Here is a 27,330-nt window from a genome sequence, read left to right as displayed (position 1 = left end):
CTGAAACAGAACTTGCTGAAGAAACCCAGTAGTCTGGTAGTGTTGCAGAGAGAAAGCAAGGTTAAGGTTTTGGGTCCAGTAACCCTCCTTCAGAGACATGTTACTCAAAAAAAAGAGGGCCCATTATACACAGACCTCGGTTAAAATGCAAGTGCAGTGAGCAATTAAGAAGACCAAAGACAGACTTTGGTGAAATCCTTCCTGGAGTAGTATACAGAGATCTGTTTTCCTGACCAGAGTGCTTGCATTTTGAAGAGGTGTAATGAAAATTTAGTAGATTGATGCCTAGAATATGAAGGGTGAGACACACAAAAGGGTTAACATTCCCAAGTTAAGAATGATGTGTTGCATTCAGATAAATCCAAAAAAAATCTGCCCTGCAAAGCACTTCGAGACTCTCCGGGTAAGAGGTGAGCTGTTTTGAACTGAGATAACAAACTTATTGCCTGTGCCCTGTGACTCTTTGGAGTTCTTGACCATCAAGAAATGAAGGTCCTTTGTCAATGTGTTCGTGACTGAGTCCCAGAAATAGATCGATGAGAATGGAGGAATTTGAAGATAGGGCAAGAAAGTGGAATTGATTTAGAAGTAAAGCTAAAATTTGAACGTTAAATGGGGCTCAGTGGGGTGTGCAGACAACACCTATATTATTTAAGTGAAGTAACAAAGGTACAGATTGAGTCTGTACCTTTTTTGTTTGGAGATTCTTCACCTTTGCTTTGAAATTTCTGTACCTCTTGCTGAGTACAGCCTTATTTCAATACCCCCAAATATTTTTCATTGGTGATCACTAGAGCAGTTAAGTATTTGACCTTCCCTTAATGTGTCAGCAATAGCGCACAATATTTCTGTTCATAGATTCACAATCAAATGAGATGCATACCCATGAATGACATAATTGAATGATGTTAAAGGAAAATAGTGCAGATAGTTGAAATCAGAAATTGAGCTCTCGGCCATCTCTTCAGACGTGGCAGCATCTATGAAGAGGAGTCATATTGGACTCAAAACATTAACTCTGTGTCTCTCTCCACAGATGTTCCCAGACCACCTAAATTTCTCCAGCACTTTATGCTGTGGAATTAATACTGTGATACACTATCTCCTATGAGTTCACTTTCTTCTGAGTTCACTTTCTTTTGAATGTTAGGAAGAGCTGCAAAGTTGCCAGGGTATGTGAGGGAGATGTATGCCCAAGGTACACTATTTGGTGATCTGTGGAGGGGGGAGGCTGCTGGCTGTGTGGAGCTGCACTTAGGACACTGGGAATGAAGGCAAGAGCAGGGTGACACATGTTTATATCATCATCGTTATGTGAGGTGCCTAGCCTTGGTTCTTCCTCGCTGTGCCCAACTTGGCATGTTGCTGGGCCATATGTTAATGTGCTGACAGTCAAAAAGTCTGGTCAAGGAGAGCACCACTGCAGGTTATTTGATTGGTCGACATAGAAAATGACTGCTGTGAGCTGGAACAGGTTGCTTCAGTTTGTGTGCCTTTTTACTTTACAATTATAGTCAAATTTCTGTTAAAGTGAAAACCTCGAGCATGAAATACTGAAACTCCTAATTTACTGTTACATTCTGTCAAAATTGTGCACACGTGCTCTCCCGTTTCCAAGTTGCCTTGCAGTTATCTTCTGGGAAGCAATGCTATCAACAGCTCACAAACAGGCTTGTCAAAAATAAATAGAACTTGGGGGAAGAGAGTGTGGTTATGAATTACATCCCCAACTCTAACTCTGCAATTTTCCAGATCAGATGTCATTCAAACAATTACTGGCATGACCTCAAAGCAGACTGAGCTTCATTTCTCCATCTCTCGGTTGAAAATCCCTTTGAATATTGCAATTTGAAAAGATTACCCTCCTGTTTGCCCTGGGAGCCTTCACCTTGCATTCAGAATGGGCTGTGGTAGAACTGAATGTTTTCATCTTGCACAACTATTTACTTGATTGCAAACGAATTTAAAATCCATTTGTCATATTGATCCTATCTACATTATTAATCCCAAGTCTCCATGAAGATCGTCCATTTTTCTGCCTGTTCACTCCTCATTGTGCTTTGTTATCTGCCAATGTTACACCTTTAATGACATCCTGTCATTGAAAAATATTGTAAATTCCTCATCTGACAAAGCAGAGCGCTAAGAAATCCACTGGCTACTTTTCTTAAGACACAGCATTTTCCACTTATCACACTTCCCTGTTTGCTGTTACCAAGATATTTCTGTGTTCAATTATTCTATCAGCTTTAAACTTGATTCCTGGCTCTTGCAAAGAGTTTTGACCAATACCTTGAAAATTGAACTAACTGTAATATAAATGTAAAATACTAGACACAGGTCAGGCATTAGCTGCAGAGGGAGAAACTGTTAATGTGTTATGCTTTTAATCTTTTAATCAGATAGTTGAGATGAGCATTTTTTTTAAGCAAGTGCTGAACCAGTGAAAAAGTGGAGACTCTGAAAGGCTGGAGGGCAAGTGTTGTACATGACCAGAAGAGTTATAATGGGACGATTTTAGAAACAGGCTGGGTACAGAGTCTGATTCCAAACAAAGGAACAGTGGGCCATAAGACGTAGGAACAGAAGTAGGCACTTGACCATCATTCCATGATTAAGCCTGATCTGATAATCCTCAACTCCACTTTGCCAAATTAACCTCCTAATCCTTGCTTCTGTTTAGTAATTAAAAATATGACTCCCTCTCTTTTGAATAGACTTACCAAACGAGCCTCCACAACCCTCAGTGGTGAAGAATTCCACAGGTGCACAAGATTCTGAGAGGAGAAATCCCTTCTAATCTCTCTTAAATGGGTGACTGCTTGCTATGAATCTTTTCTTGTGCCATGTCGTCTGAGGCACTCGTAAGGGGAAATGACTTCTCAGGATGTGATTAGTCAAAAGGCTGTACATTTTTAAAAAATCTCAGAAATTTGTGACTTCAGGGCCGTGGAAGCTGAAGGCATGGTTCAAAAAGTGAAATGAATGATGTATGTGAAAGGCCCCACTTAGCAATGAACAATGCAGTGCAGTTTGTATTTTGTATTTCCTTGAAGGTTTCAGGTTGTGTCCCATGTTTTTCCACTGTTATTGCAGGGTGATTTTCTCATTTTTAAGCAGTGTCTGTGGCTCCACTAATTTCTTTCTTACATTCCACAGGAACATTAATTTGCAGTTCCCGTTCTGCCAGTTTACTGTTTTGTTTTTCTCAACCCTAGGTTACGTTGCAATGCCCTAGAGAGAAAATAAAGTCACGACTTTACATGTAGTCGGACTAATAATTAGTCACCCTGACAGATTTGCATCCACCAGTAATTCACTTGTTATCTAGTCGAGTGATCTCTGAAGACACCATGCAACTTTGATAGGATACCAATCTCGAGTTGGGAGGTTTTGTTTTCCATGGTTCAAATGAATCAGGTCAAAGATTTCTGCTGTAAGGTCCAAATGAAGTGCTCCCACGCTCAATCCATGCAGACTGCAAAGGCATTCATGCCGCAACTAGTATTTTTCAGATATAAACGTTTTCATGGTAACTAATGGTTAAGATGCATTGGGAATTGGATCTGATAATGAGATTTTCAACTTCCCTGGTGCTATTGCTAAGGTTGGCTAACAGACTGTTGCCAACTTTTGAAATGGAGTAACTTGGACTTTTGTATTGATGCAATTCTTGTGCTCAGGTCGTTAGGCCTAATTTGTGCTGTATTACCAGCATTATATGGTAGAGCTGAACACCAGTCAACAACTTGACAACAAGGCGTAGTTTTTTTTTTAAAATGCCCTTGGTTTTTAACTGGTAATAGTTGGTGTGATAACTTGAGTTTATTGGGAATTAAAAATTCTCTAGGTAAGAAACCTGAATATGTTGATGGGAGATCTCTCATTCATTTGTGTGAATCATCATTACCTGTTTTGATTAGACAAGACTGAGAGTGGAGTAACTCAAGACCATACTCCCATCTTGAAATTCTTATAATGCAAATGAGATTCCCAGTACTCAACTGTTGAAAAAGCTTTCTAACTGTCAAAACCTATAAGACTGCAGCTCATCTTTGTGCTGCACATCTAATTGATCTCGGAACCACAGAAAGCCAAGTTACATTGCTCAATAATTCAGCAAAAAGGTTTGGTTGACACTTAGATACTTAAGCCAATTAACTAAATGATAGCAAAACTATTCACCTGTTGTGCTTCCTACCAAATCTTTGTCTAACCCTCGAATATTCAGCTTCTTCATTGCTGGAAGTACTGGTCAGAATGAAGACTTTAAATCATGGCTGTTAAGTGCTCAAAGAGTTGCAAGTGTCTGCAGCTGTCTGGTTGAATTAGGTATTTCGAATAGTTCAGGATAGGGGTCTCATTCTGTTTTCAGTTTGGGGTATATTTTTAAAGCTGTGAGGACAACACTAAAGCTGAACGGAGCGAGACCAGTGAAATGAGATTGCAGTTGGAATAAAATGTTATTTGACATTAATTTTGCCAGAAAGGATTGAAAAGCAGTAATTTTTTTTCAAGACATGTGAGACTCCGAGTTAGCAAGAATTGCATATGCTGGAGTCAGATAACACATTATGGAGCTGGAGGAACACAGGCAGCATCAGAGAAGCAGGAAAGTTGATATTTCAGGTTGGGGGGACCCTTCAGAAATGGAGAAGGGAGCTGGGAAATATAAAAAAAAATGTTGAGGGATTTGCGTGTACTCCACAACCAAGAATATTTGCCCTGGAGGTTCAGCATTAGTTAGGAAGGTACATGGTTCATGGATCTTTGTTGTGAGGAAATGATAATGCAAGAATATGACAATTGTCTCATGCTGCAGCTACACCTAGAGTTCTGTGTGCGGTGTTGGCCTCCATGTCTCAGGGAAAGGTATACTTGTACTGGAGACATAACAGGGAAGATTCACTAGATTCGATCCTGTGATGAGAGGCTCCCTATTCCAAACTCTGTACAGGGCCAAATTAATGAGGTGACCTTATTGAAGCGTCGAAGATTCTGAAGGGGTTTCATAAAATAAATGCTGACATTGATTTCCCCTGGCCAGTGCGTCTAAACATGGAGGTACAGTCTCGAGATTTGGAGTTGAGATGATGCATCTTTTCACTCAAATGTTTGCAAAGATTTTGGAATTATTGTCCCTAGAAGGTTGTGTCCGTGGTTGAATATTCAAGTCTGAAAATGATACTGATTTGGTGCCTTGGGCAATTGAGGCAGATTGACAGCAGGGGAATAAATGGAGTTGAGACTGAAGATCAGCCATGATTTTATTGAATAGCAGAGTAGGCATTAGGTATTGTATGGTGAACATCTGCTATTTTGCATGTTCTTATTACTGCATAACACTTATTGCAGCAGCCCCAGCCATGTCCTCAGTCACAATATGAACAAAACATCAAAGATACTGGGGTTGTTCACCCCTGTTTAAGTTGACCAGTTTGTTTAACCACCTGTCTTATTTCAAGGCAGGAAAAACTAGAGGCCCTACTGGATGCAGATAAGTGCTTTTCTTCCAAAGTCATCTCGCTTCAGGGCTTGGGCTTTGTTTTCCCAAGTACACATTCAAAAGTAACTGAAGATTTGAATATTCAGATGTAGTTTCTCTTGGCTGTGTGATACTGATGTTAAACAGTTTCATAGTATATGTGCAGATGGTGGAATGCTTATAGGCTCCCGACCTCTCCTCTGCCCCCCATCCCTTTTCCAACAAACAGCATTCAGCTATTCCATTATATCGCCTCATTACAGGAAAGATGTGGAGGCATTGGAAAAGTTGCAGTGGAGATTTACCAGAATGTTGCCTGGAATGGAGGGAAGGTCTTAGAAGGAAAGGTTGAGAGAGCTAGGGCTTTTCTCTCTAGAACAACAAAGGATGAGAGGTGACTTGATAGAGGTGTACAGAATGATCAGAGGTATAGATAGAGTAGACAGCCAGAGACACTTTCCTAGGGTGGAGGTAGCTATTACGAGGGGGCATAGTTTTAAAGTGAATGGAGGTAGATCTGGGGGAGACGTCAGAGGTAGGTTCTTTACTCAGTGGTAGGGGTGTGGAATACATTGCCAGAGAGGGTAGTGGAGTTGGCCTCATTAGGGGCATTTAAGCTGCTATTAGGTAGGCATATGGCTGATAGTATAAGGTAGGGGTGGAGGTTAGATAGACCTTAGGATTAGGGTAAAAGTTTGGCACAACATCGTGGGCTGAAGGGCCTGTACTGTGCTGTACTGTTGTATTATATTTTTAGTTGGATTGCATAACATCAAGGGAACTTTGAATTAAAAGTTATACAGAGATACTTCAGATTCCTGACTCTGAATTCCCTCTATCGTGTGGTTGAATTATCTGAAACATCTAGGCTACTTGGTTGTTTCTGTCAGGATGTATTGAAGCCATGTATGGGACATGTGTTCACCCTGTTTGAAGTTTCAGAACAAGCCCAAGTGTTGCTGGAGAGGAAATTCCCAAGTAGTGCCTTCCTCAAACAATGGCAAGGCTGTCAGTGTGGTCTCTGTGGAGTTCTATATTTAATTTGGCCATTGCAGTTGTCATACTTATTTACTTGACTGCGTATTGATGTAGGCATGCGTAGTGAAATTGTAATAAATATTGTCAGACTTTAAAGCTTCAAAAAAATATTGATTTTTGATGGAAATTCTAGTCTAACCAGACAACTGCTGTCAGCGGTACAATAATGAGCCTATTTCATGTAAATCCATCCTGATTTTCTTTTTAACTGGCTTTAGTGGGAATACTTGAACTTTATTTTAAAGGTGCTGTTTAAATAGGTAGTTTTGAAAACTATCCTTCTTGCTGAGCATAATACATACCACTACTTGCCAACTGCAAACGCCTCTTTGAACATTGAATTCTTGCAGTATGTCTTCCACGGTTTAGAAATCATTCTGTTCCAATCTTGAGCTCGCTGTGAAGTATGAATAACTCCGAGGTTCCACAAGGTGTCAACCATCTGCTCAAGACGGTCAATGTGACACATACATAGCAGCCCGTCCTCTCAGCCCTTGCCAGGTGCACTGCCTGGTATCTTGCTGAGTTATACAGAAGGAGGTTCAGTTACCAGCCTGAGTCATGTTGGCTGATCTTGGCCAGCAAAGCAGATTATTAAAACAATTGGTCTTGCTGTCCTTTTTCAGCAAAGGTTTTAAAACAAAAACTGCTGTCATTCCCGTCCCTCTGTGTTAATTGATTGCAACTGCAACTTGGTTCTATGAAGGTCGAGTAAAGATCCAGTCAGCTGTGAAACTTTATAGGCAAACGACTTGTCCACCCTTCATGTGGACTGTATGTGATTAATAGCGATTTGGGTTTGTTAGCATCGGAGAGATTTACCTGAAGCACAAGTCTCATTTGAGTAAAGATGGGAGACATGCAGAGTAGAACCTGGTCAAGCAGAGGACACTGAGAGAAAGTCTTGTCACAGAATTGGTAAAGATGGAAGAAAAGGCAGGTGTCACTTACGTAATATTTTATCTGAAAATACTGTTCTCCCTCTTCAACTTATCACAACCTTAACCTTAACAAAGCAATCTTCTCACTTCTGTTACTGCCACATGCACTTTTCTAGCAACTTTGAAACTCCAACCCCTTCCTTCCTTCCAACCGCCACAACTCATTCTTCAAATTCTTAACCATAGTTAGTGTCACTCACCTAGCATCCTTTCCTCACTGATCAACACGGCACCGACTTCCCCAACACGCTCCAAACTAATTGGCCTCCCCTCTGCATGTGCTACCAACCAAATATTCCAATAGTCCTATTTAGTTCTTCATTCCAGACTCCCCTAGCTGCACTATTGGTAGCTGAATGTTTGTCTCAGCCATGCTGTGAGGTTTCTCAGAATTGCTTGATTTATTTTCTCTCTCATCAGTCATCTGCCCCGCCGCCCCACACACACACAACCACCCCCCTCCCCGCCACCGGCTTCCTCTTTCACGAAGTAGGCAGAATTCGCAGCCAATGACAGGCTAAGATGAACTCTGATACCACTGTCTGTTGTTTGGTGATAAATGGCAGTACCAGTATTTCTGCTGTGATGTGATATACAGGGGTATTACATACTTGCAATATAAAAATAATTGCTTAGTTGTACAGAGATTGTTTTGAGAAAAGAGGCTGTCAAAGCTTTTGCCTTGCATGCATCAGGACAGAGACAATGCCAAATTTTCAAGCGGAGCAATGCTTTATGCTACATGAGGGAAAGGTTTTGTTGGCAAGTTGGCTCTGAGGTGTTGCCAAGGAAAACGGCCCAGGTATTGTTTTGTTCAATTCAAAAGAGATGCAGCGCCCGGTCATTTCCTTTTTCCTGCAGAGGATGGGTCTGTGTAAGTGAGCCACATTGCAAGCCTGACTGATCTTAAATTGGTTGTTTAATAATTCTACCTGTTGTGAAAATCTGTGTGTTCTTTGATGTGATCCACCAGTCTTCAGGATGTGCAGCCTGACCTGGTCCAGAAATAGACCTTTTTATTTCCTGAACCAAATAGGGACATGGTGGGCAATAGCTCCCTGGTGCATTCTCCATTATGCCTCCACTGATGAGTTGACTTGCCAACCAGTGAGCAGTTTTTTTGGCAATTTCAGTTGTTGCTGTCTTTAATTTGGTGTTCTCGAGTCTGCCTTCATGAGCGCGAGATGAAAATCTTAACAGCATGTCTCTTTCCTTTCCTGCAATATAAGAGTAGCTTGAAAGAGAATTCCTTTAGCATGATAACAAGACCAGGGAGGACTCTATGCAATTTAGTCAGAAGGAGCCCTGAACAAGCTGCCTTTTGCTGCTAGGAAGGGAGCCTTTGCATTCTTGACCAGACCGGTTATGCCCATTGTAGCCCAAGTCGCATCTGCATTAAATTAAGGTTCTGTGTACAAATGTGAGCATGTGCAGGCAATTACTTTGAGGTAGTAGGAACTGCAGATGCTGGAGAATCTGAGATAACAAGGTGTAGAGCTGGATGAACACAGCAGGCCAAGCAGCAGCATAGGAGCAGGAAGGCTGACGTTTTGGGCCTGGACCCTTCTTCAGAAATGGGGGAGGGGAAGGGGGTTCTGAAATAAATAGGGAGAGAGGGGGAGGCAGATAGAAGATGGATAGAGGAGAAGATAGGTGGAGAGGAAACAGACAGGTCAAAGAGGTGGGGATGGAGCCAGTAAAGGTGAGTGTAGGTGGGGAGGTAGGGAGGAGATAGGTCAGTCCAGGGAAGACAGACAAGTCAAGGGGGCGGGATGAGGTTAGTAGGTAGGAGATGAGGTGCGGCTTGAGGTGGGAGGAAGAACAGGTTAGGGAGGCGGGGATGAGCTGGGCTGGTTTTGGGATGCGGTAGGGGGAGGGGAGATTTTGAAGCTTGTGAAATCCACATTGATACCATTGGGCTGCAATGTTCCCAAGCGGAATATGAGGTGCTGTTCCTGCAACCTTCGGGTGGCATCGTCGTGGCACTGCAGGAGACCCAGGATGGACATGTCGTCTGAGGAATGGGAGGGGGAGTTGAAATGGTTCGCGATTGGGAGGTGCAGTTGTTTATTGCGAACCGAGCGTAGGTGTTCTGCAAAGCAGTCCCCCAGCCTCCACTTGGTTTCCCTGATTGTAGAGGAGGCCACAACGGGTACAGCATACCACATTAGCAGATGTGCAGGTCAACATCTTGATGTGGAAAGTTTTCTTGGGGCCTGGGATGGGGGTGAGGGAGGAGGTGTGGGGACAGGTGTAGCACTTCCTGCGGTTGCAGGGAAACGTGCCGGGTGTAGTGGGGCTGGAGGGGAGTGTGGAGCGGACAAGGGAGTCATGGACAGAGTAGTCCCTCCGGAAAGCAGATAAGGGTGGGGAGGGAAAAATGTCTTTGGTGGTGGGGTCGGATTGCAGATGGCGGAAGTGTCGGAGGATGATGCGTTGGATCCGGAGGTTGGTGGGGTGGTATGTGAGGACGAGGGGGATTCTTTTTTGGTTGTTATTGCGGGGATGGGGTGTGAGGGATGAGTTGCGGGAAATGCGGGAGACACGGTGGAGGGCGTTCTCGACCACTGATGGGGGGAAGTTGCGGTCCTTGAAAAACGAGGACATCTGAGATGTTCGGGAGTGGAATGCCTCATCCTGGGAACAGATGCGGCGGAGGCGAAGGAATTGGGAATAGGGGATGGCATTTTTGCAGGAAGGTGGGTGGGAGGAGGAGTATTCTAGGAGCTGTGGGAGTCGGTGGGCTTGAAATGGATATCGGTTTCTAGGTGGTTGCCCGAGATGGAGACCGAGAGGTCCAGGAAGGTGAGAGAGGTGTTAGAGATGGTCCAGGTGAACTTAAGGTTGGGGTGGAAGGTGTTGGTGAAGTGGATGAACTGTTCGAGCTCCTTGTGGGAGCACGAGGCGGTGCCGCCGATACAGTCATCAATGTAATGGAGGAAGAGGTGGGGTTTAGGGCTGGTGTAGGTACGGAAGAAGGATTGTTCCACATAACCTACAAAGAGGCAGGCTTAGCTTGGGCCCATGCGGGTACCCATGGCCACCTCCTTTGTCTGTAGAAAGTGGGAGGAATTGAAAGAGCAGCTGTTGAGGGCGAGGACGAGTTCAGCTAAGCAGATGAGGGTGTCAGTGGAGGGGGACTGGTCGGGCCTGCGGGACAGGAAGAAGCGGAGGGCCTTTAGGCCGTCTGTATGGGGAATGCAGGTGTATAGGGACTGGACGTCCATGGTAAAGATGAGGTGTTGGGGACCGGGGAATTGGAAGTTCTGGAGAGGTGGAGGGCGTGGGTGGTGTCACAGATGTAGGTAGGGGGAGTTCCTGGACCAAGGGGGAGAAATTGGAGTCCAGATAGTTGGAGGTAAGTTTGGTGGGGCAGGAGCAGGCGGAGACAATGGGTCGACCAGGGCAGTCAGGTTTGTGGATTTTGGGAAGGAGATAGAAGCGGGCGGTACGGGGTTGGGGAACGATGAGGTTGGAGGCCGTGGGTGGGAGGTCACCTGAGGTGATGAGGTTGTTGATGGTTTGGTGCTCGGGGGAGGGGTCATGATCAAGGGGGTGGTAGGAGGTGGCGTCGGAGAGTTGGCGCCTGGCCTCAGTGATGTAGAGGTCGGTGCGCCATACTACAGCTGCGCCTCCCTTGTCCACGGGTTTTATGGTGAGGTTAGGATTGGAGCGGAGGGCTGCACGTTCTGCGGGGGAGAGGGGTGGAGAGGTTGAGGCGATTGATGTCTCGACGGCAGTTGGAGATGAAGAAGTCGAGGGAGGGTAGGAGGTCTTGGGGTGGTGTCCAGGAGGAGGGGGTATGTTGGAGGCGGGAGAAGGGGCCAGTAGAGGGAGGGTTAGGTTCACGGTTGAAGAAGTAAGCGTGGAGGCGGTGGCGGCGGAAAAACTGCTCAATGTCCAAACGTGACCGGTATTCTTGTTACTTTCAGAGGTTCTTGGCTGACCTGTAGCATATCAATTCTTGAGACCTCCTCAAACGGGGTTGTAAATGTCAGGTGGAGCATTTTTCAAGCTTCCAGCTGTTGAAAACCTGCTCAGTTCAACTTTCCTTTCTTTGATTTGTGTTCAGTTTGCTATGTGACAAGGTTTAAATAAAGCAGTCTTGACCACTACATCATCTGCATTCTTAAAAATAAATTATGTTCTCTGACTTCAGTTATTTCTTATGACTGTTATTCCAGATGATAAACGTATTTTTGGTGGTTGTAGCCAAGCAATCTGTTCATTTAATTACTTAAGTAGTTAGCTCTCAACCAAATCATGGTCAGAACCTGCAGTTTATGTTACTGAATAACTTAATCTGTTTTATGGCATCTACAGGAATTGAATTTGACCTTTCTGAAGCCACTGTGCCATCGGCTTTGATCAAAAGCTCCCCTCCTAACTATTAATGATTTTCAATAAAATAAGCTAGTTAGAAAGCAAGGCTCAAGCTACTAAGGCTAAAAGTGACTGCATAAATATTGAGGTAAATGTGCATATATTGATTAACTAGTGCAAAGGAAGGATTTCAAAATGAAGACAATGTTAACTGAAAGGTCAAACTCTGAGGTGGTGGTATTATTAAAGGGGTATGTTTACTCATTTTAATTCAGTTAATTTCCCATAAGGCAATGAAGAACAGCACCAGCTGACCTATACCTACCCTCCCAATCAACCCCTTTGGTGCTGATCTATGGGAAGAAGTATATGGAGTGGATGAGCTGTAGATATTTCTAACCAACCTATTCAAACATGTTATGGCATACTTCTGTAGCAGGTAATACCTGATCCTGGGAGTCCTGGCATAGAGGTTAGGGACACTACCACTGCAACACAAGAACCCCATGTGGATAAGTGGTACAAATAATGAAATTATCAGCAATGGTTAATTTGAGGTAACTGAACTATCATGAAATTGAAATAATGCTGATGTGTTGACACACTGGTCCCAATGTGTACATAATTTGAACAGATTAAAATTAGATTGTTTTGTAGGATTTCCAAAGCTCTGCCCCTGTTTGAGAGGCGGACAGAAAGGAGTGACTGGAGATAATGTCATTCGATGGACAGGACTTTCTGTTCACTATCAGGCCTTGTGGTAAAGATTTTTCTTTCAACACTTGCTTTGAATTTATTTTCTTTACTTTCTGTTCCCTCTTCGAACATCCAGAAATTGTTGGATGGAGCTGTGATTTACTTTTTCCAACCATGGTGACGTTGCAATATTAACAGAATGAATCTTGGGGTTGGATGTTTAATTGGTCTCAATGAATATTGTAAAGAAAATGCATGTTAAAACCTGCAGACCCCAAAGTTTATACAGGAAACGACTTGACTTCCTAATTGCCTCATAAATGTTTTTTTGCATTTGCCATTGCATTTGTCATGTCAGTGGCCTGCAGGTATGTTGATTTAAGTAAACAAAGGCTTAGAATTCAGGGAGGATCTTTATTATTAGATCGGACTGTGACCAAGGGGATTTTGGAAGTGAGAATTCACACTGGGCCATAGCAATTTTCATGTACCCAAGACTAGAAACAGGATACAGGGGATGTGAATGTATTGCAGTGGATGGGATAGAAATGGGATCCAGGGATTATGCAACAACCTATGGAGACTGAGTGCGCAGAATATGGTGAGCCTAATGAAATGGAGAATGGACAAACAAGTGATCTCTAGTGCAAAACTGAAACAGTGAGCAGGGCAATGGCACGTATGAGAACCTTAGTAGTAATAATGGAAATGCCACCTTTTAATGTGAGCAAATCAAATGAATGTGGACTAGTGAGTACAAGACCCCTAAAGTGGCATTGAGTCAAGACCAGTAAAAGTCCAAAAATAATCTGGCAATGCCCAGTTAATTTTTGCTTTTCCTTTTATTTTATTTTATTTTTTTCAGACAGCAGCAGTAATGTGGCAAGTTTAAATGTGAAAGAGTGGCAGGATGGTCTACGGGCACTGTTACCAAATATTAACATCAATTTTGGGGGACTACCAAATGCTGCTTCCTGCTCTTCAGTGAACCATGCAGCACCAACCTCATCCAACAGCACCAGCCTGAACTGGGAGAGTGGGAGTGGCTGGATGGACCCAGCAATTATAACAGGTGAGGCCAACAGATCATCTCCATTCAGCTCACTCCTTTTAACCCTGTACAGACCCAGTCTGGATCCACTGGTTCAAACTTGAACTACAACCAAATATAAAGAAGCCATACTGATGGGCAGAATGATCACAGATTTTGATGTTCAGCTTTGAAATTGGAATCTGTATCCATCATTTTTGGGTGTTGCTGGGATCAGATGAGTAATGCTGCAGAAAGTGGAGCTTCTACTCCTGTTACCTTATCCACGGTCATCTTTGTGATTCCTGGTGTTAGAAAGTGTCTTGTCAGTGAACCAGGTTCAAACCAGTCCTGACTGAATCCCCATGTTAATAGAGTGTTTAGGGTCATTTTGACTCAGCAATTTGTAGTGCATGATGCATTGAATCAGTTGTTCAGTTCACTGTTGGGTTTCTGGTCATTGTTTACAGTGAAGTGTCATAACTTTGTGAAGTACTCTGCAAGAGGTTTAGAGACTTCTCTTCCAACCTTACTGCTCTGACAGGAGAGGATATTTGAGCTGATGTGAAAGACCGGCTGGGTTCGGGTCTGCTGCTCATTGGAATAATCTTGGGTTCAATTGGAGGTGTTGAGTCAATATTCCGTGAAATGCTCTTTAACATCCATTTTCCCCTATACCCTCTTGCTTCCTATGCTGTCAATGACCTTCCACTTACTCAAACTGGAACTGAGTTGAGAATGGGACTAAAATTGAACTACAGTAGTCTTCAGAAATTCTGTAACAGGCACCCTGTACAATTGAAGGAAACTTGCTAGGCTGTTTAAAATGTAAACATACAGGAAATTGTCTTAGGTTCAGTCAAATTTGGTTAAGAAGCATTACTGTCCTTCATAGATAGCAACTTCTTCTTTCTGACAAGTATTGAGGCTCAAGGATAGACCAAAGCTAAAGCTTGCTGAAGACATACACTCACTAAACGTTGACATCAGCCATGGCTGTTGCTGGTACGCAAGAGATTTATTGAATATTTGTTTCAAATTCCACACTGGAAACTTGAACACATCCTAGGCTAACACAGTGTACTACTGAGGAAGTGTTGCACTGTTCTGCCTAACCTTCCAGAGTAAGTTAAGCCTTTTAAGTTGGTATGAGATCTCATTGCACGGTGTAGAAGTATTCGCAGTATTTAACTCTCCAGTCTCATTAAAGCTGAAAGCTTATCATTGTATCAGTGCTGTCTGTGAAACTTTGGTATAGACAAATTGTTTGGATTTCTACAGTACAACATTTACCATGTTTGCGAAGTGCTTTGGGGCATAGTGTGAGGTGCTAACTTTCTTAAAATCCTTTTGTACTTAAATGGCTCTGTTTAACGTGCATTATGTAATAGTCTAGTTTACCTAAGCTGCCCCATTCTCTGATCGCAAGGCCTGAAAAATGTGCCAATTAGGTGTGGGAAGGCTTTTCCCAACATTAATAAGCTGGCATTATTAAAGATGGCCATCGTGATCCATCCGCAGCTGTCCTGTAGTTATGCTCCTGACATACAGCAGTGCTGAAGAGTTGTCCTTTACTTTCAATATCAATGGGAGTTGTAAGAAAATACTCTTTTTAAAATATTTTAATTCATGTTGCAAGGCCTCCCCTCCAGCGATTACTGTAAAGATTTTTGCTAGCAATTCAAATTTAGTGTACTTGAGCCTTTTGATTTGCATTCTTGGGTCTGCATCTGCAGTATAGCCAAACAGAAGACAATATCAACATGCAAACTGCATCTTGGCTGTAAGTTTATGAATACAGCTTAGCCTGAACTATTTGTAGCAGGATGTTGAATGGAAGTACAGACGAGTTGAGATTTTTCAGCTTCTTACCACCTGGTGTTGCTATTGGTCACATGCAGTCTTTGAGTCACTGGTTCACCCAGCTGGTTATTGTTTTGTTTCAGTCTGGGATCTGCAGCAGACCTGAACAGGTAATAGTCGACCCCAAGCTGATGAGCTGATTTTTAGGAACCTCTGTTAGGGAATGGTCAACCTTTGGGTGTCTGACTCCTTCACTTGGTCGGGCGATGTGTCTGTCTCCTCCTCCTTTGCCGGATGTGTGGGTGTGTTGCTTTTGGTTTTTTTTAATCTCTTGTTTTGCGCTTCTATCCATTATTCGTTTAACCATTGTATTGCCAAATTTGTACAAAATCAATGATAACAGTGCAGCCATTTTTGACTAATGCTGGAAGTACTCAGCATGTCACGCAACATGTATCAAGAGAGAAGTGGAGTTGATGTTTCAGATTAGTTATCTCAGTCATTTTGGATCCATTTTGAAAATAGGGTCTTTTAGCGATGACTAACTGCACATTTGTCTGAATGCTTTTTAAACTGGACTCTTTGTCAGAAAGAAGATGTCTTTGTTAGTCATCCTCAAAATAGCTGACACAACATGGGCATTGCTGTGGTGACACAGTTTTAGCCACTGCACTAATTATAGTAGAAAATGTTTTGCAGATATAGACCAGGCAGATTACAGGTATAGATAGTCCTGCTTGACATTATTTTGTTTTAATATCCTTCGTTCTTTTTGTTTTGCATCATTTGTTTTTAATTATAGCATTATTTGTGCATTGTCTGTATCTGTCACCATATCTAAGCAGCATCTAATCCTGTCCTGCCCTGTCCTACCTACATGCCAGACATGGGTGTGGACAAGGTGTTTTACCTTCCTCTAGGGCTTGCTTCCTGACCTCCCCTTTGGCCCTTGCCTCCCCATCAGACCATAATGTTCCTTCTGGGCCTCATTCTCTTACCTTCCAGTTCTCAGTTTTTAGTCCAGCATCTGCAGTTCTTTAGTTTTAGTAATTTTTCGTTTTCAGGTCTAGTTTTCCCTTCAGTTATTGGCTCTGCCCCTTGGTCCTTGCTTCCTTCCAGACTCGAATGGAGATCCTGAGATCTGCGCTGGTGCCACTAGATGGAGTCTGGGTAATGTAATGTTACAAGAATTTAGATTTTGTTTATTTTGAATTTGTTTTATCTTGCCAATTATTTCATTCACCAATGTGGGCATTTACAATTTTTTAGGTACAGACAGTGCTGTAATTCAGCTGAGAGGGTTCGTGTGTACATTTTAACTTTTTCTGTACGGAACCTAACTTGAGTGTTAACATTGATTCCTGTGGGAATCAATGCTTCACTTAAAGTCTTTCCACTTAGTCACAGCCTTCAGCCCAACTTCAAGTGACAACGCCCTGTGGATAATACACACCTACCCCAATTCAATACAAAACCTTTTTAATAAAGTTTAGAATTCAGTAGCTGATGAGGTACCAACATTTTCATGCAGCTTCTATTTTTTTTAAACCCAGCAGTTGTGCGAAACTTCTGCGTTCATCAGTTGCCACAGTGGCTCGTGATTCATAGAATGAGGTTTTCCAGATCCATCCATCTAGAACACTCTCTCCATTCATGACCAGCTTCACTGTCCTGCCACCACTACTCCCTGTGCTCCCCACACACCTTATTCCCTGGCTCTCTATCCACGCTGGCCCACTGTGTGATTGGAGCTGATGGCTGTTGGCTGTTCTGATGCTGTTCTGATCAATCAAACCCATCAGTTTAGCTGCTGTGTATTACTGATATTTCTGTGATGTTTGGAACTTTCACCTGCTACACACCATTTTGGTAAATAACAAATTAAACAAGGGAGTCAAGCCCATGTAACAATGAAGAAACATTTGCCCTCTGCTATTCATCTTAGTTTTATCAACAACTGTACAAAAGGGTCGCATTCACATGCATAGGTCATGCAACTGATTATTGTATTGTCAACAGTGTTTGACTTATCATCATTTCATAATCTCATCACCTCCCTCCAAGCAGCTCAATCTGTGTAGCAGCCAAGATATTAAGCAGTAACTTCACAAATTTATATATTCTTCACTTATTCTATTCAGTTTTGTTGAGTTTTCTTTGGGTTCTTTCCTGGTTATTGATTATATGGCAGGGTCAGGCAAACTAGCTAGTTTCTGTCTTTAGTCAGTTCTGAGTTAATTCCACCCAAACTAGGGTATTGTACTAGACATCAGCATGTAGTTTGCAAAATAATCCCCTGCAGTGAAGCATACTTGGGAAGAGTACAGTTTGGGCAAAATTGGATCTGGTGGTTATGCCCCTCCAGTGAAATAGCCTTCTCACATTTAGAATTTGACAGAATCACTTTTCAAAAGGAAATTAGATATAAAGTTGAGAATTTTTGCTGCTTTTGTGAAGAGAATGGGCAAGGGGTTTGTCTTATTTACTTTTGAAAGAGCCAGCATAAGCTGGCCAAATGAGCAAGTTCACTGTTATAAGGTTCTATGAGCAAGCAATGTCTGAAAGTTGTGGAGAGAAATCTATGGAAAAAGAAATCAAGAATGGCTATGTATTTCTCATCCAAGGTTTGTCAAAATTGTAGGTGAAGGAACAAAATGTGAGGCTGCAGGACATCGGCAGGACTTGTTAACTGTCTTTGGAATATTCAAATCTCTGTAGAATTACATGCAATATGCAGCACCCAAATAGACCATTCTTCATTTTATTCTTCAGTCGATCTTGTCCCCTCCTGGCTAATCTCATTCTAGAATACAGAACCATCCATTTGGAGCTTTTGTCAAGTAAATTGCAGGGCCTCTGAAACCTTGTTCTTTTACTGAATGCTGTTTGCTGAAGTCTGAAGAAGAAGAAATCTGGCTTTTAGGATGTATCTGTCAATTCTGTGTCATGAATTTGAGAGTTTGTGTAGTTAACCAATACTGCAAGAAAATGCAATCCAGGAGTTGAGTTTTTATTTCCCTTTTTGGGGTTCATATTTGGGAAATTCTGCCTTTTTTTAATCACAGCTGCTCCTGTGTGTCTATGTTGCTATATATTTGAATTGATTCCTTATCATGGACTGTCCAACTAGAGTTGACAGCTGATATGCTTGGCACTGCCTTGTCCTGTGAGAGAGAAGAATGAGCAACATTAGATTACAGTGACTTGACTTGCGGCAAACCCAGTCTATGGCTGTTTGGCTCCTTCCATAACTCAACAACCAAAACTGGAGTGTTTAGAGAGAGAATCAAACCTTCTCTGCCAGCTTGCTTGTTTCTTTGATATGATATGAAACTGCTTATTTTACTGCAGTGCAAATTGTCTGAAGCATTTAAAGAAATTTGTGGAATTAAATGGAATAGACAGTACCAAGAGGGCAATTCATCCTAACCAGTCTACTTATGCTCTGGTTGAGCCTTCCATCAATTCTCTCAATAAAACGCCCTCAACGTTGCCCTCCCAGTCAAATATTTAAATAGAGTCTCCTTAAAAGCATCTGTATTGGTCAACTTGGCTTTTCCTTGCAGCAGTCAGTTTCAAATTTTTAGTAATGAGAGTCCATCTAATATTGATGACCACTAGTTTTGCTCTTCTGCACAAGTTGTAGAATTACATTCTACCTACTGTATCAAAACCTTTTTAAAAGGTTCTATATTAAGTTGCTTTCCAGCCATCTCATTTCAAGAGAAACCTGCTTGATGCAATAAATTTGTTTCAGTACTGAGACTACAAGACATGGGTGAACCCAATGATCCCTACTTGTCCCAGTCTAATTGACTTTACTTCTTGTGATGGGGCAGTGTATAATTTCCTTTATTTTGGCTGCCACTTCTGTCCATGTCACGTGAATGCGTTAACCTATCAGTGATTCCATCCCAGACCAATTGAAACCATCCCCCCTCTATTGCAACAAAGGTTAGAATGGGTAATCTATGGAAAATCTTCTTGAACATCCATCAGAATGAAATTCCCCTGAGAAATTCCAACTTTGTTATGGATTATCATCAGAGGTATAACTGAATGGATACACAATCCAGGCCAGGATTTTGCCCAAACGTTACGTGATATGATGTTATTTTAATATTTCAGACTTCGTATCATCCCAGAGTGAAAATTTTGATGGGGCTAGGGAAGAGTTGTTGAGCAAGGGAGAATTTTTTAAATCTGCTGCGATCAGGCAAGGACAAATGACTGTAGAACTAACAGATAAAAGAACAAATAAATGGATCAAAATGCCTTCTTAAGCTCCATGGCTGCCATTCCTTCTTTGCCCACAACCCCAAGACCCCATCTTGCACGGCACAGTTTCAAAATTCCTTTTTCAGACAGAAATTCCAATGATGCACTCATTAATATCATTTTTCTTTCTCAGATGCATGTAAAAGGTAACAACACTGCACAGTTTTTACTCCATTGTCCTGGCCAATAAACCCCATAAATTTTATTTGCAGTGTACAATGGGATTACTTTGGTGTGTGGGTCCTTTAGCTTTTTTTCTTTTCTGCAGCAGCTTAGCGATTTCTACTCTTGCCCTTGAGGTTGTTATACCGTTTAAAGAAGTTGTTACTAGCCAAGATTTCTCCCTTGCATTGGAATTGATTGGGCATTTATCTCATTATACAAAGAACCTTGCTATTTTGCAGATTGACTCCATATTTCCTACAGTGACGTCAAAATTCTACTTTGTAAATACAAACATCAGCTCTTCTGTTTGGCCCTGAAATGTGAAAATTGGACTTAGTGGTGGTTAGCTGTTTTAGGGCATTCAATATAGTTTTGTTGCTACCCGTTTGATTCCTGCATCTATTTGTGTTTAATGTTGTAGGAGCAATGCCTATAAATAGCATGGTTATCCCATGTTTTTGAAAATTGGAACTTATCCAGAGATTGCACAAGTTACCTTGAGAGCAGATGGTCTGTGGCTATGACATCCAGCTCCGATATCTAATGGGTCTAGTAGTCGTGGCTAGGCAGGGAAGATTTTGAGCAAATCCTCCTTTCTGCACTGATTTCAGCTGCGGTCACCTTAATATTGACCTTGCTTTCAATCCCATCAGCTAAGCCATTGCAAACAGTGTCATGGTGCTGTTTTGAAGGCTGTCAGACACAACCGTAAAGATCACAGAAGGAGATGTTAAGTTGATGGGTTTGAATATATTTTTAAAGTATTTCCTGAATAGCAGAATTAATGGCGGCCGAAGTGTTGAGTTTACTTTGCATGCAAAAACTCAACAGGACAGAGATGAAGTTTTCAGTGTGCGTGGTGAAGTGCATTCATAGAGCTGCTCACTTCCAACTGAAATGTCAATCTTAGAGTCTTTAGAGCACAGTTTACTTGGGCTTAACTCAATACTATTTTGGGGGAATAATCCAACTTTTCAATGTCAGCAGAAGGCAGATTCTTCACCCTAATAGTGCGATTCTCAGGCCATGCAACTTCGATTCTGCTTTGCAGTACTTTATAGTTGATAGGAGTTTGAAAGCAAGAGGATTGTAATATAGCCCCCTAGCAAGGTAGAACCTGCCATGCTGCCCACCCTCCTCCACTGCATCCCAATCCTTCAGGTCAGCCTGCATGGGTGGCAGGGGACAGTGGAAGGAATTGAATCTGTGGCTGTTTTTAGGTGTTGGTCAAATCAAAATAGTGTTTTACAAACCCAAGTGATTTTATCAGATACCAAATGGGTAAACCTCAACAGGTCTGTCTTGTAACTGGTCCTGGACATGGAGTCACAGCAGGAGAACAATCAAACAGTTGAGTGCATGCTGGCTGTCCAGCAATCCAGCCAATCCCATTGCCTCGATTCACCACCATACCCAGCAAGGTTCTTTCCGTTGTTTGCCAGTCCAATTTCCTTTTGAAATAATTGATGACTTCATCCTCCAATGCCTTCAATGATGAATTCCAAATTGTTACCATTCATGCTTAAAAGGTTATTCCCTTCATCCGCCTATCCCTTTACACTTTTTTCCCAAAACTTTAATCTGTGAACCCTAGTTCTTGTACATCATAGGAATGCCTTTCTTTGTCTCCCTTATCCAAACCTGCCATAATCTTGTGTACCTTAATCATGTTTCCCCTTGATCTCCCACTCCTGAGGTGGAGTTTTTTTCTGGTTCAGAATTGTTTGTGCTGAGGAAGAATCGAGCATAGCAGGGGTCGCTATTGTAAACATCTAATGTCTCCCTCTCCCCTCCCCCACACAAAGAAATAATTTACCTGTTCTACTGCCACTTGATTTTACTCGTCTCTATCTTAGTCCAAAACCATGTTGTGAATTTCCTAACTGAGCCATTGTTTGTTACTTTAATGTGGCATACCTGATTAGCAATTAACTGTTTAAGTTATAGTTCTGTTGTCACTTTCATGGAATAACTATAATGTCCACTGCACGATGTCTGCCATTTTTTCACAATGAGTACAGCACCATATTTTTTTAATCAGTGTTTCAAATTCCTATCAGTTGGAACAGTGGGGTGGAGAATTGCTCAGAAGTGATGAATCTTGATATTTAAGTTTGCTTGAGGGAGGAAGGGATACACTTGAGATGTCACTAAAGGAAATAGTGCATCCTTGTACACTAAGTGCTAACAGATTAATGTGCAGCAAGATCCCCTGGTCATTCCATGTGTCTCTCTGATCACAGCCAAACACTGAAACTCCAGCAATCTCTTGCCTCGGTTTCATGTCAGTGGTACTCTGAACATTGCAGCTCAAGTAGTATCAGTGCAGATACTGCAAGCTGTGTTTTTTTTCTGCTCGCATTGGAAATGCCTTGCTGCAAGTGTGCTCTAATTTTAAAGATCTGTTGAGCATGCCAGCACATTACCAGTGACACTATCATGCTAAGTGCTTCATTTACAATTGGTTTGGATCCAATCAGCCTTGGCACAATCCTTTTTCATTTGTATTAATGTGCTTTACAGTTCTCTGGTTCTTTTATTCAAGTGTGGGACAAGTGTTCACCATTGTCTCCCAGTACGGTCTTTGAAATGTTGTTGTATTCTCTTCCACTAGAGTTGAATTTTGTACGTGCTGAATGTACCTCCAGTATCTGACACAAAACAGGAAATGTTGAAGAAGCTCAGTGGGTCTGGCAGCACTAATGGGGGTGGGAGAGAGACGAAGTTTTGAGTCCAAAGCTGCCGCTTCTGATTTCCTCAACTGCACCCTCTCATCTATCTTTGCTCTAGTGTCCTCCTAAAATCATTAATTGTCTCTCGGCTCAGCTGTTTACTCCTCCTACAGCCCTCATCTCTGCACCCTTGAGGGCAAGGGGCATGGATTACAAACTATTATAGAAGACAAGTGCTTTAGTCATATATTATCAGTTCTGTCTGAACCACAAAGTGGTATTGGGCTGTCCACTAAAATTGAACCCTATTCCAGAGAGAACCTGGAATTCCAGTTTCTGTTTGGACTGTAAACTACCATCTTAATATCCTCTTTCCCCTTCATTTCCACATTCATCTCCAACAAGAAACGTTAGGAACTCATCAATTTCTTTGCCACTAACGTTAAGACTGTCTGATCAGTTGCTTCTCCGTCTTTCCAATGCTAATTCTGTTAATTGAGAAATTGCTAGTAATATTTCCGTATTTTAATTATTCTAAACTCTGACAACTGATGGTTCACATGAATGAAAGGAATAGGCAGAGTCTCTCTATAAACCCATAAAGCTCTGTTTGCCAGGCTTCATAAGTGAATTCAGGAACTACTCCTAGTTCTACTGAGTTAAGATCTTAAGCTCAATACTGTTCTTTGGTTTTCCTACCAGCCAATCTATGGCTTGAAATCTCAAGTTCAGTGTTTGCAATGTAGCTTCTCATCAATGAGCTTGTAGTTTAAAAAAAGGGCTCTAATAAAATTTCCTTTTCTATTATTTAATTGTGCTGCCACTAGGATTTTAGTGGAGTATAATGAATGCATAACATTTTCCTACTCTATTAACCTGAACTGTATAAACAACATTTAGATTGTAAATTCGAATTCAGATTTCTCTCATGTATTTAGTTGTGTAGTCATAGTGGAGTATGATACTACTAGGGACATAGTGTAACACTGGGATACAGTACTAGTGGGGACAGGGCTGTCACTGTACAACATGGGTACAGTACTGGTGGAAACTGAAGTGTACTGTCTATTATTTACCAATACATTAAACCTGGAGATATCAGTTGAAGAACATGGCATACTAACATAAGAACATAAGAACTAGGAGCAGGAGTAGGCCATCTGGCCCCTTGAGCCTGCCCTGCCATTTAATAAGATCATGGCTGATCTTTTTGAGACTCAGCTCCACTTACCCGCCTGCTCACCATAACCCTTAATTCCTTTACTGTTCAAAAACTTATCTAGCCTTGCCTTAAAAACATTCAGCAAGGTAGCTTCAAACACTTCACTGGGCAGGGAATGCCACAGATTCACAACCCTTTGGGTGAAGAAGTTCCTCCTGACCTCAGTCCTACATCTGCTTCCCTTTATTTTGAGGGAATTTTCCCTTTACTTGTATCAGTGATGAGCAAAACTGTGTGACTACAGAATATTAAGAGTCGATTGTTATTGTAAAGCTGTCCCCAGTGTGGATAAAGAGTAAATATTGGGAAACTGCTTTGAGTTGTTTAGCACATTTCTCACCATTTTCCTCAAAGCAATTTGCAATCAGTGAGTTCTTTTTCAAGTTTGCTGACTGTGAAATGTTGGAAAGTGCAGAAGCCACAAAAGGTCTATTTAGTATTTCAATAGATGACCAGACAATCCTGTTTTATGATTTAATTTAACAGATTAATATTACCAAATACACCAAAAGCGTGCGATTAGATCCTTGATCTCTTTTCTATTGAATTCCTTCTCATTAGCGATCAGCAGAAGCAGGCCAAGTTTCCATTTGTGTGACCATTCTTCCCAGCTCAATATCTCTGGTTTCAATATCGGTTTAGGGTTGTTGCCATACGGATTTGAATCCTGCTCGAGTTCTGACTGCTTGAAAGCAAACCAGACTCCTTTAGAATCATAGAGCTGTACAGCATGGAAACAGACCCTTCGGTCCAACTTGTCCATGCTGACTAGATATCCTATATTAATCTAGTCCCATTTACCAGCACTTGATCCGCATTCCTCTAAATCCCTTCTATTCATTTGGCTCTCCATGGTACCAGGGTCCCTCAAATCTCCCAAGCTGTCAAGAATCAACTCGCTTGACACATGCTTGGACCCAGCCTGGTGCTATGCAGCCTGTGTTCTGTAACCCTGACCCACCACCACCTCACTTGAGCATTAAAAAGAGACGGACCAGAACATGCCTGTTTTCTCCAAATTTGGAATCGTTCAGCATTCATCTTCCTAGCCCATCAGGTGTTCCTCAGAAACTGCTTAGTGTCACAAATTAATGTTCTCATCCTCATTCTAATTTCTTGATCCTTCCTGAACCACCTCGATTCACTGATATTCTACACTCCCCTTCCAATTTGGTATTTGTTACATTGATTGTTTTCAAAGGTGCTACTTTTTTTAAAAAAAAAATTAACTTCCTGTTTTTAAGTAAGTTGTTTGAACCATCCTCTATCCCTTTAATTGCTTCATTCCTTTTCAGATTCTATCATGTAGCTGTAGTCCAGGATTATGCCTTAACTACTTGTATGACTTCAATCATTGGAGTGGGCAATGGGCAGCAAGGGTTTGTCCACTTTGATGAAAACTGGAGTAAAATTCCAAACTCTATCTCGAGATTCTAGATGTTGGGACTGTTTCAGAGCAAAGTAAATTAGTGAGATTTCATGAAGTGGTTTAGAACTGCAGATTTGAATAAAGGAAGAGACACTGTTCTTACTGTCAGAAGAGTTGGTGGCCAGAGGAGATGCCTCTTAAACAACTGGCAAAGAAGCTGTGGGAATGTTTTTTTTTAAAAGTAACACATCATATATGAATGGCTCTTCAAAAATGGCAGAGTAATGGATGTTCGCTTGAAGGACTTCATTTTAGGACAAATGACAAACTCGCAGAGCTGCGATGCATATGATGGTTGAAATGGCCTCTGAGAATTATATTTCACTAAAAACTGTATTATTAAGCATTCAGGTGTTCCAACAGTACCAACATGTTGTCTGCTCTCTCCACAGGTGTCCCAGCATCTACGGGGAACAGTTTAGATACTCTGCAGGATGAAAACCCTCCACATTGGCTGAAGTCACTTCAGACACTGACAGAAATGGACGGCCCCACAGCAGCACAGACAGGGCACAGTAACCCCTTCAACACACAGATCCCTTTACACAGAGCTGGCTGGACCCCTTACCCTCCACCCTCCAACCCAGGCAACTTCCACTCTCCACCTCCAGGCTTCCAGAGCACCTTCAGACCCCCCAACAAAACCCCCACAGATCTTCTACAGAGCTCTACATTGGATCGTCACTAAGGAAAACTGAATTACTCCCTTCTTCTCTCTCCTTCTGTCTTTCTCTTTCTTTTTCCTCTCTCCCTCAGTACAAACAATCTCAGTTCCTGATCAGTGCCAGATGCAATGCAATCGCAGCATTATGTTAGAATTACCGGGAGATTTTTCTGCTCACCAGTCTTTTGACAGCATGCTGCCCCCCTTGGGTGGGCTATAGTGCCTCCTGCTGACCAGTGTCTGATCTACAAGAGCTGCCTAAAATAATAGTTATACAGCATCAAACAAAGCCATTTGGCCTATTGTGCCTGTATCTTTTGCAATATAAAATTATGCCTCACATTGCAGTCAAATTCGCCAAAAGTGGTTGTGTGTGAAAATTGCACAGTAACATACATACAGGAGAGCTGGTATCAAAGTTCATCCTTAATGCATAATTAAGAGTTTGACTTCGTGGTCAGCAGGAGTATGGCGTGCTGGGTAAGCATTTTGATTCGTGGTAATAAATGGGCATGTAGCTGAGGAGTGGATGAGTTGACTAAAACGATTTGATTTTTTAATTTTGACTTTAGCTTAAATAATACAAGAAATATGTTTTAAAAAGCATTCACAAATTTAATACCTAGACAACAATAAAAGAACTGCTGAACACAGAGTGGTATATACTCATTTCTTTATCTGTCTTTCTCTGTGTCTCTGTCTCTCTTGGCATTTAAAATTCACTGGAATGGGAGCTCTGGGATAGCACTGCATTGGGGGTCACTTCATTCATCAGGAGCACAATTTCTTGAAACTCTGCCTGCCGCTTCAAGTAACCTGTAGGTTCTGGACATCGTGCAGTATTTGAAGAGAGTGTGGTTAACCTCGACGCTAAAACTAAAAAAAATTGTACCTCTTCAGATTCGAAACTAAATCTTAAATAATAAAAAGAAAATACTTGACCCTGCCGCGTTTTGTCTACCTCTGTGTCTGTTCTTTCATTCACCTGTGTTCAACACTAACAAGCCAGTGTAGCCTTGTCAGCTGCTCTGGAGAGGTCTGTGATCTCGTTTCTTGGCAGTCAGACACGTTATACAGATTTTGAGCAGGGGACCAGGATGAACAAATCATGTAGTTGCCCAAGCTATTGAAAAACCCCTTGTAAACACTGGTCAATGCCTGAGGGGATATGTGGCAATGGAATTACCCACTCTTTCCCCCCACCGCGCCTCCAAAAAAAAATCTCAACTCATTCTTCTGATTTCTTTTCCACCCTTCATATAGCTGAACTGTAAAGATTCCCACTCACTAATATTAAGCCACTTTCTTAGGATTTCTTCAATAATTCAAGCCCCCAATGATGTAGTGCAAACATCAGTCCAGCTCCTGAAGAGTCCCTATAAATAAATATATGAGCCAGTTTCAGAGATCTCACTGCAAATCTTATTGTTTCCTTGTTCTTTCTTGGAAAATGGATGTCACTGGCAAGGCCAGGATTTTTCACCCGTCTGTAATTGCCCCAAAAACACACTGTATGCAGTTTGAGCATAGTTGACACCGGTTTTTGCCACCGGTGTAGAGTCCAGCAAGCATAGTAGATTCTCT

The 27,330-nt window shown here is 42.0% G+C and overlaps 1 protein-coding gene across 14 annotated transcripts in view; it reads left to right on the top strand.

Annotated features, from left to right (window-relative positions):
• Window positions 1–26,687, top strand: part of cnot4b (CCR4-NOT transcription complex, subunit 4b) — a 149,741-nt gene extending 123,054 nt beyond the window's left edge. For 8 of the 14 annotated variants that reach the window (XM_048607995.1, XM_048607991.1, XM_048607994.1 and 5 more), the window contains 2 exons: window positions 13,349–13,555; window positions 25,475–26,687. In XM_048607995.1, coding sequence (XP_048463952.1) covers window positions 13,349–13,555; window positions 25,475–25,770 — 503 coding nt within the window. In that variant the 3' untranslated portion in view covers window positions 25,771–26,687. The remainder of the gene's footprint in view (window positions 1–13,348; window positions 13,556–25,474) is intronic. The other 6 variants (XM_048608000.1, XM_048607997.1, XM_048607999.1 and 3 more) reach the window with 1 other exon arrangement.
• Window positions 26,688–27,330: the final 643 nt, after the last annotated feature.

This window comes from Rhincodon typus, chromosome 18, assembly GCF_021869965.1.
Source record: "Rhincodon typus isolate 14 chromosome 18, sRhiTyp1.1, whole genome shotgun sequence".
Classification (NCBI taxonomy): domain Eukaryota; kingdom Metazoa; phylum Chordata; class Chondrichthyes; order Orectolobiformes; family Rhincodontidae; genus Rhincodon; species Rhincodon typus.
The sequence above is the reverse complement of the archived record's forward strand: the minus strand, read 5'-3'. Positions and strand labels throughout refer to the sequence as shown.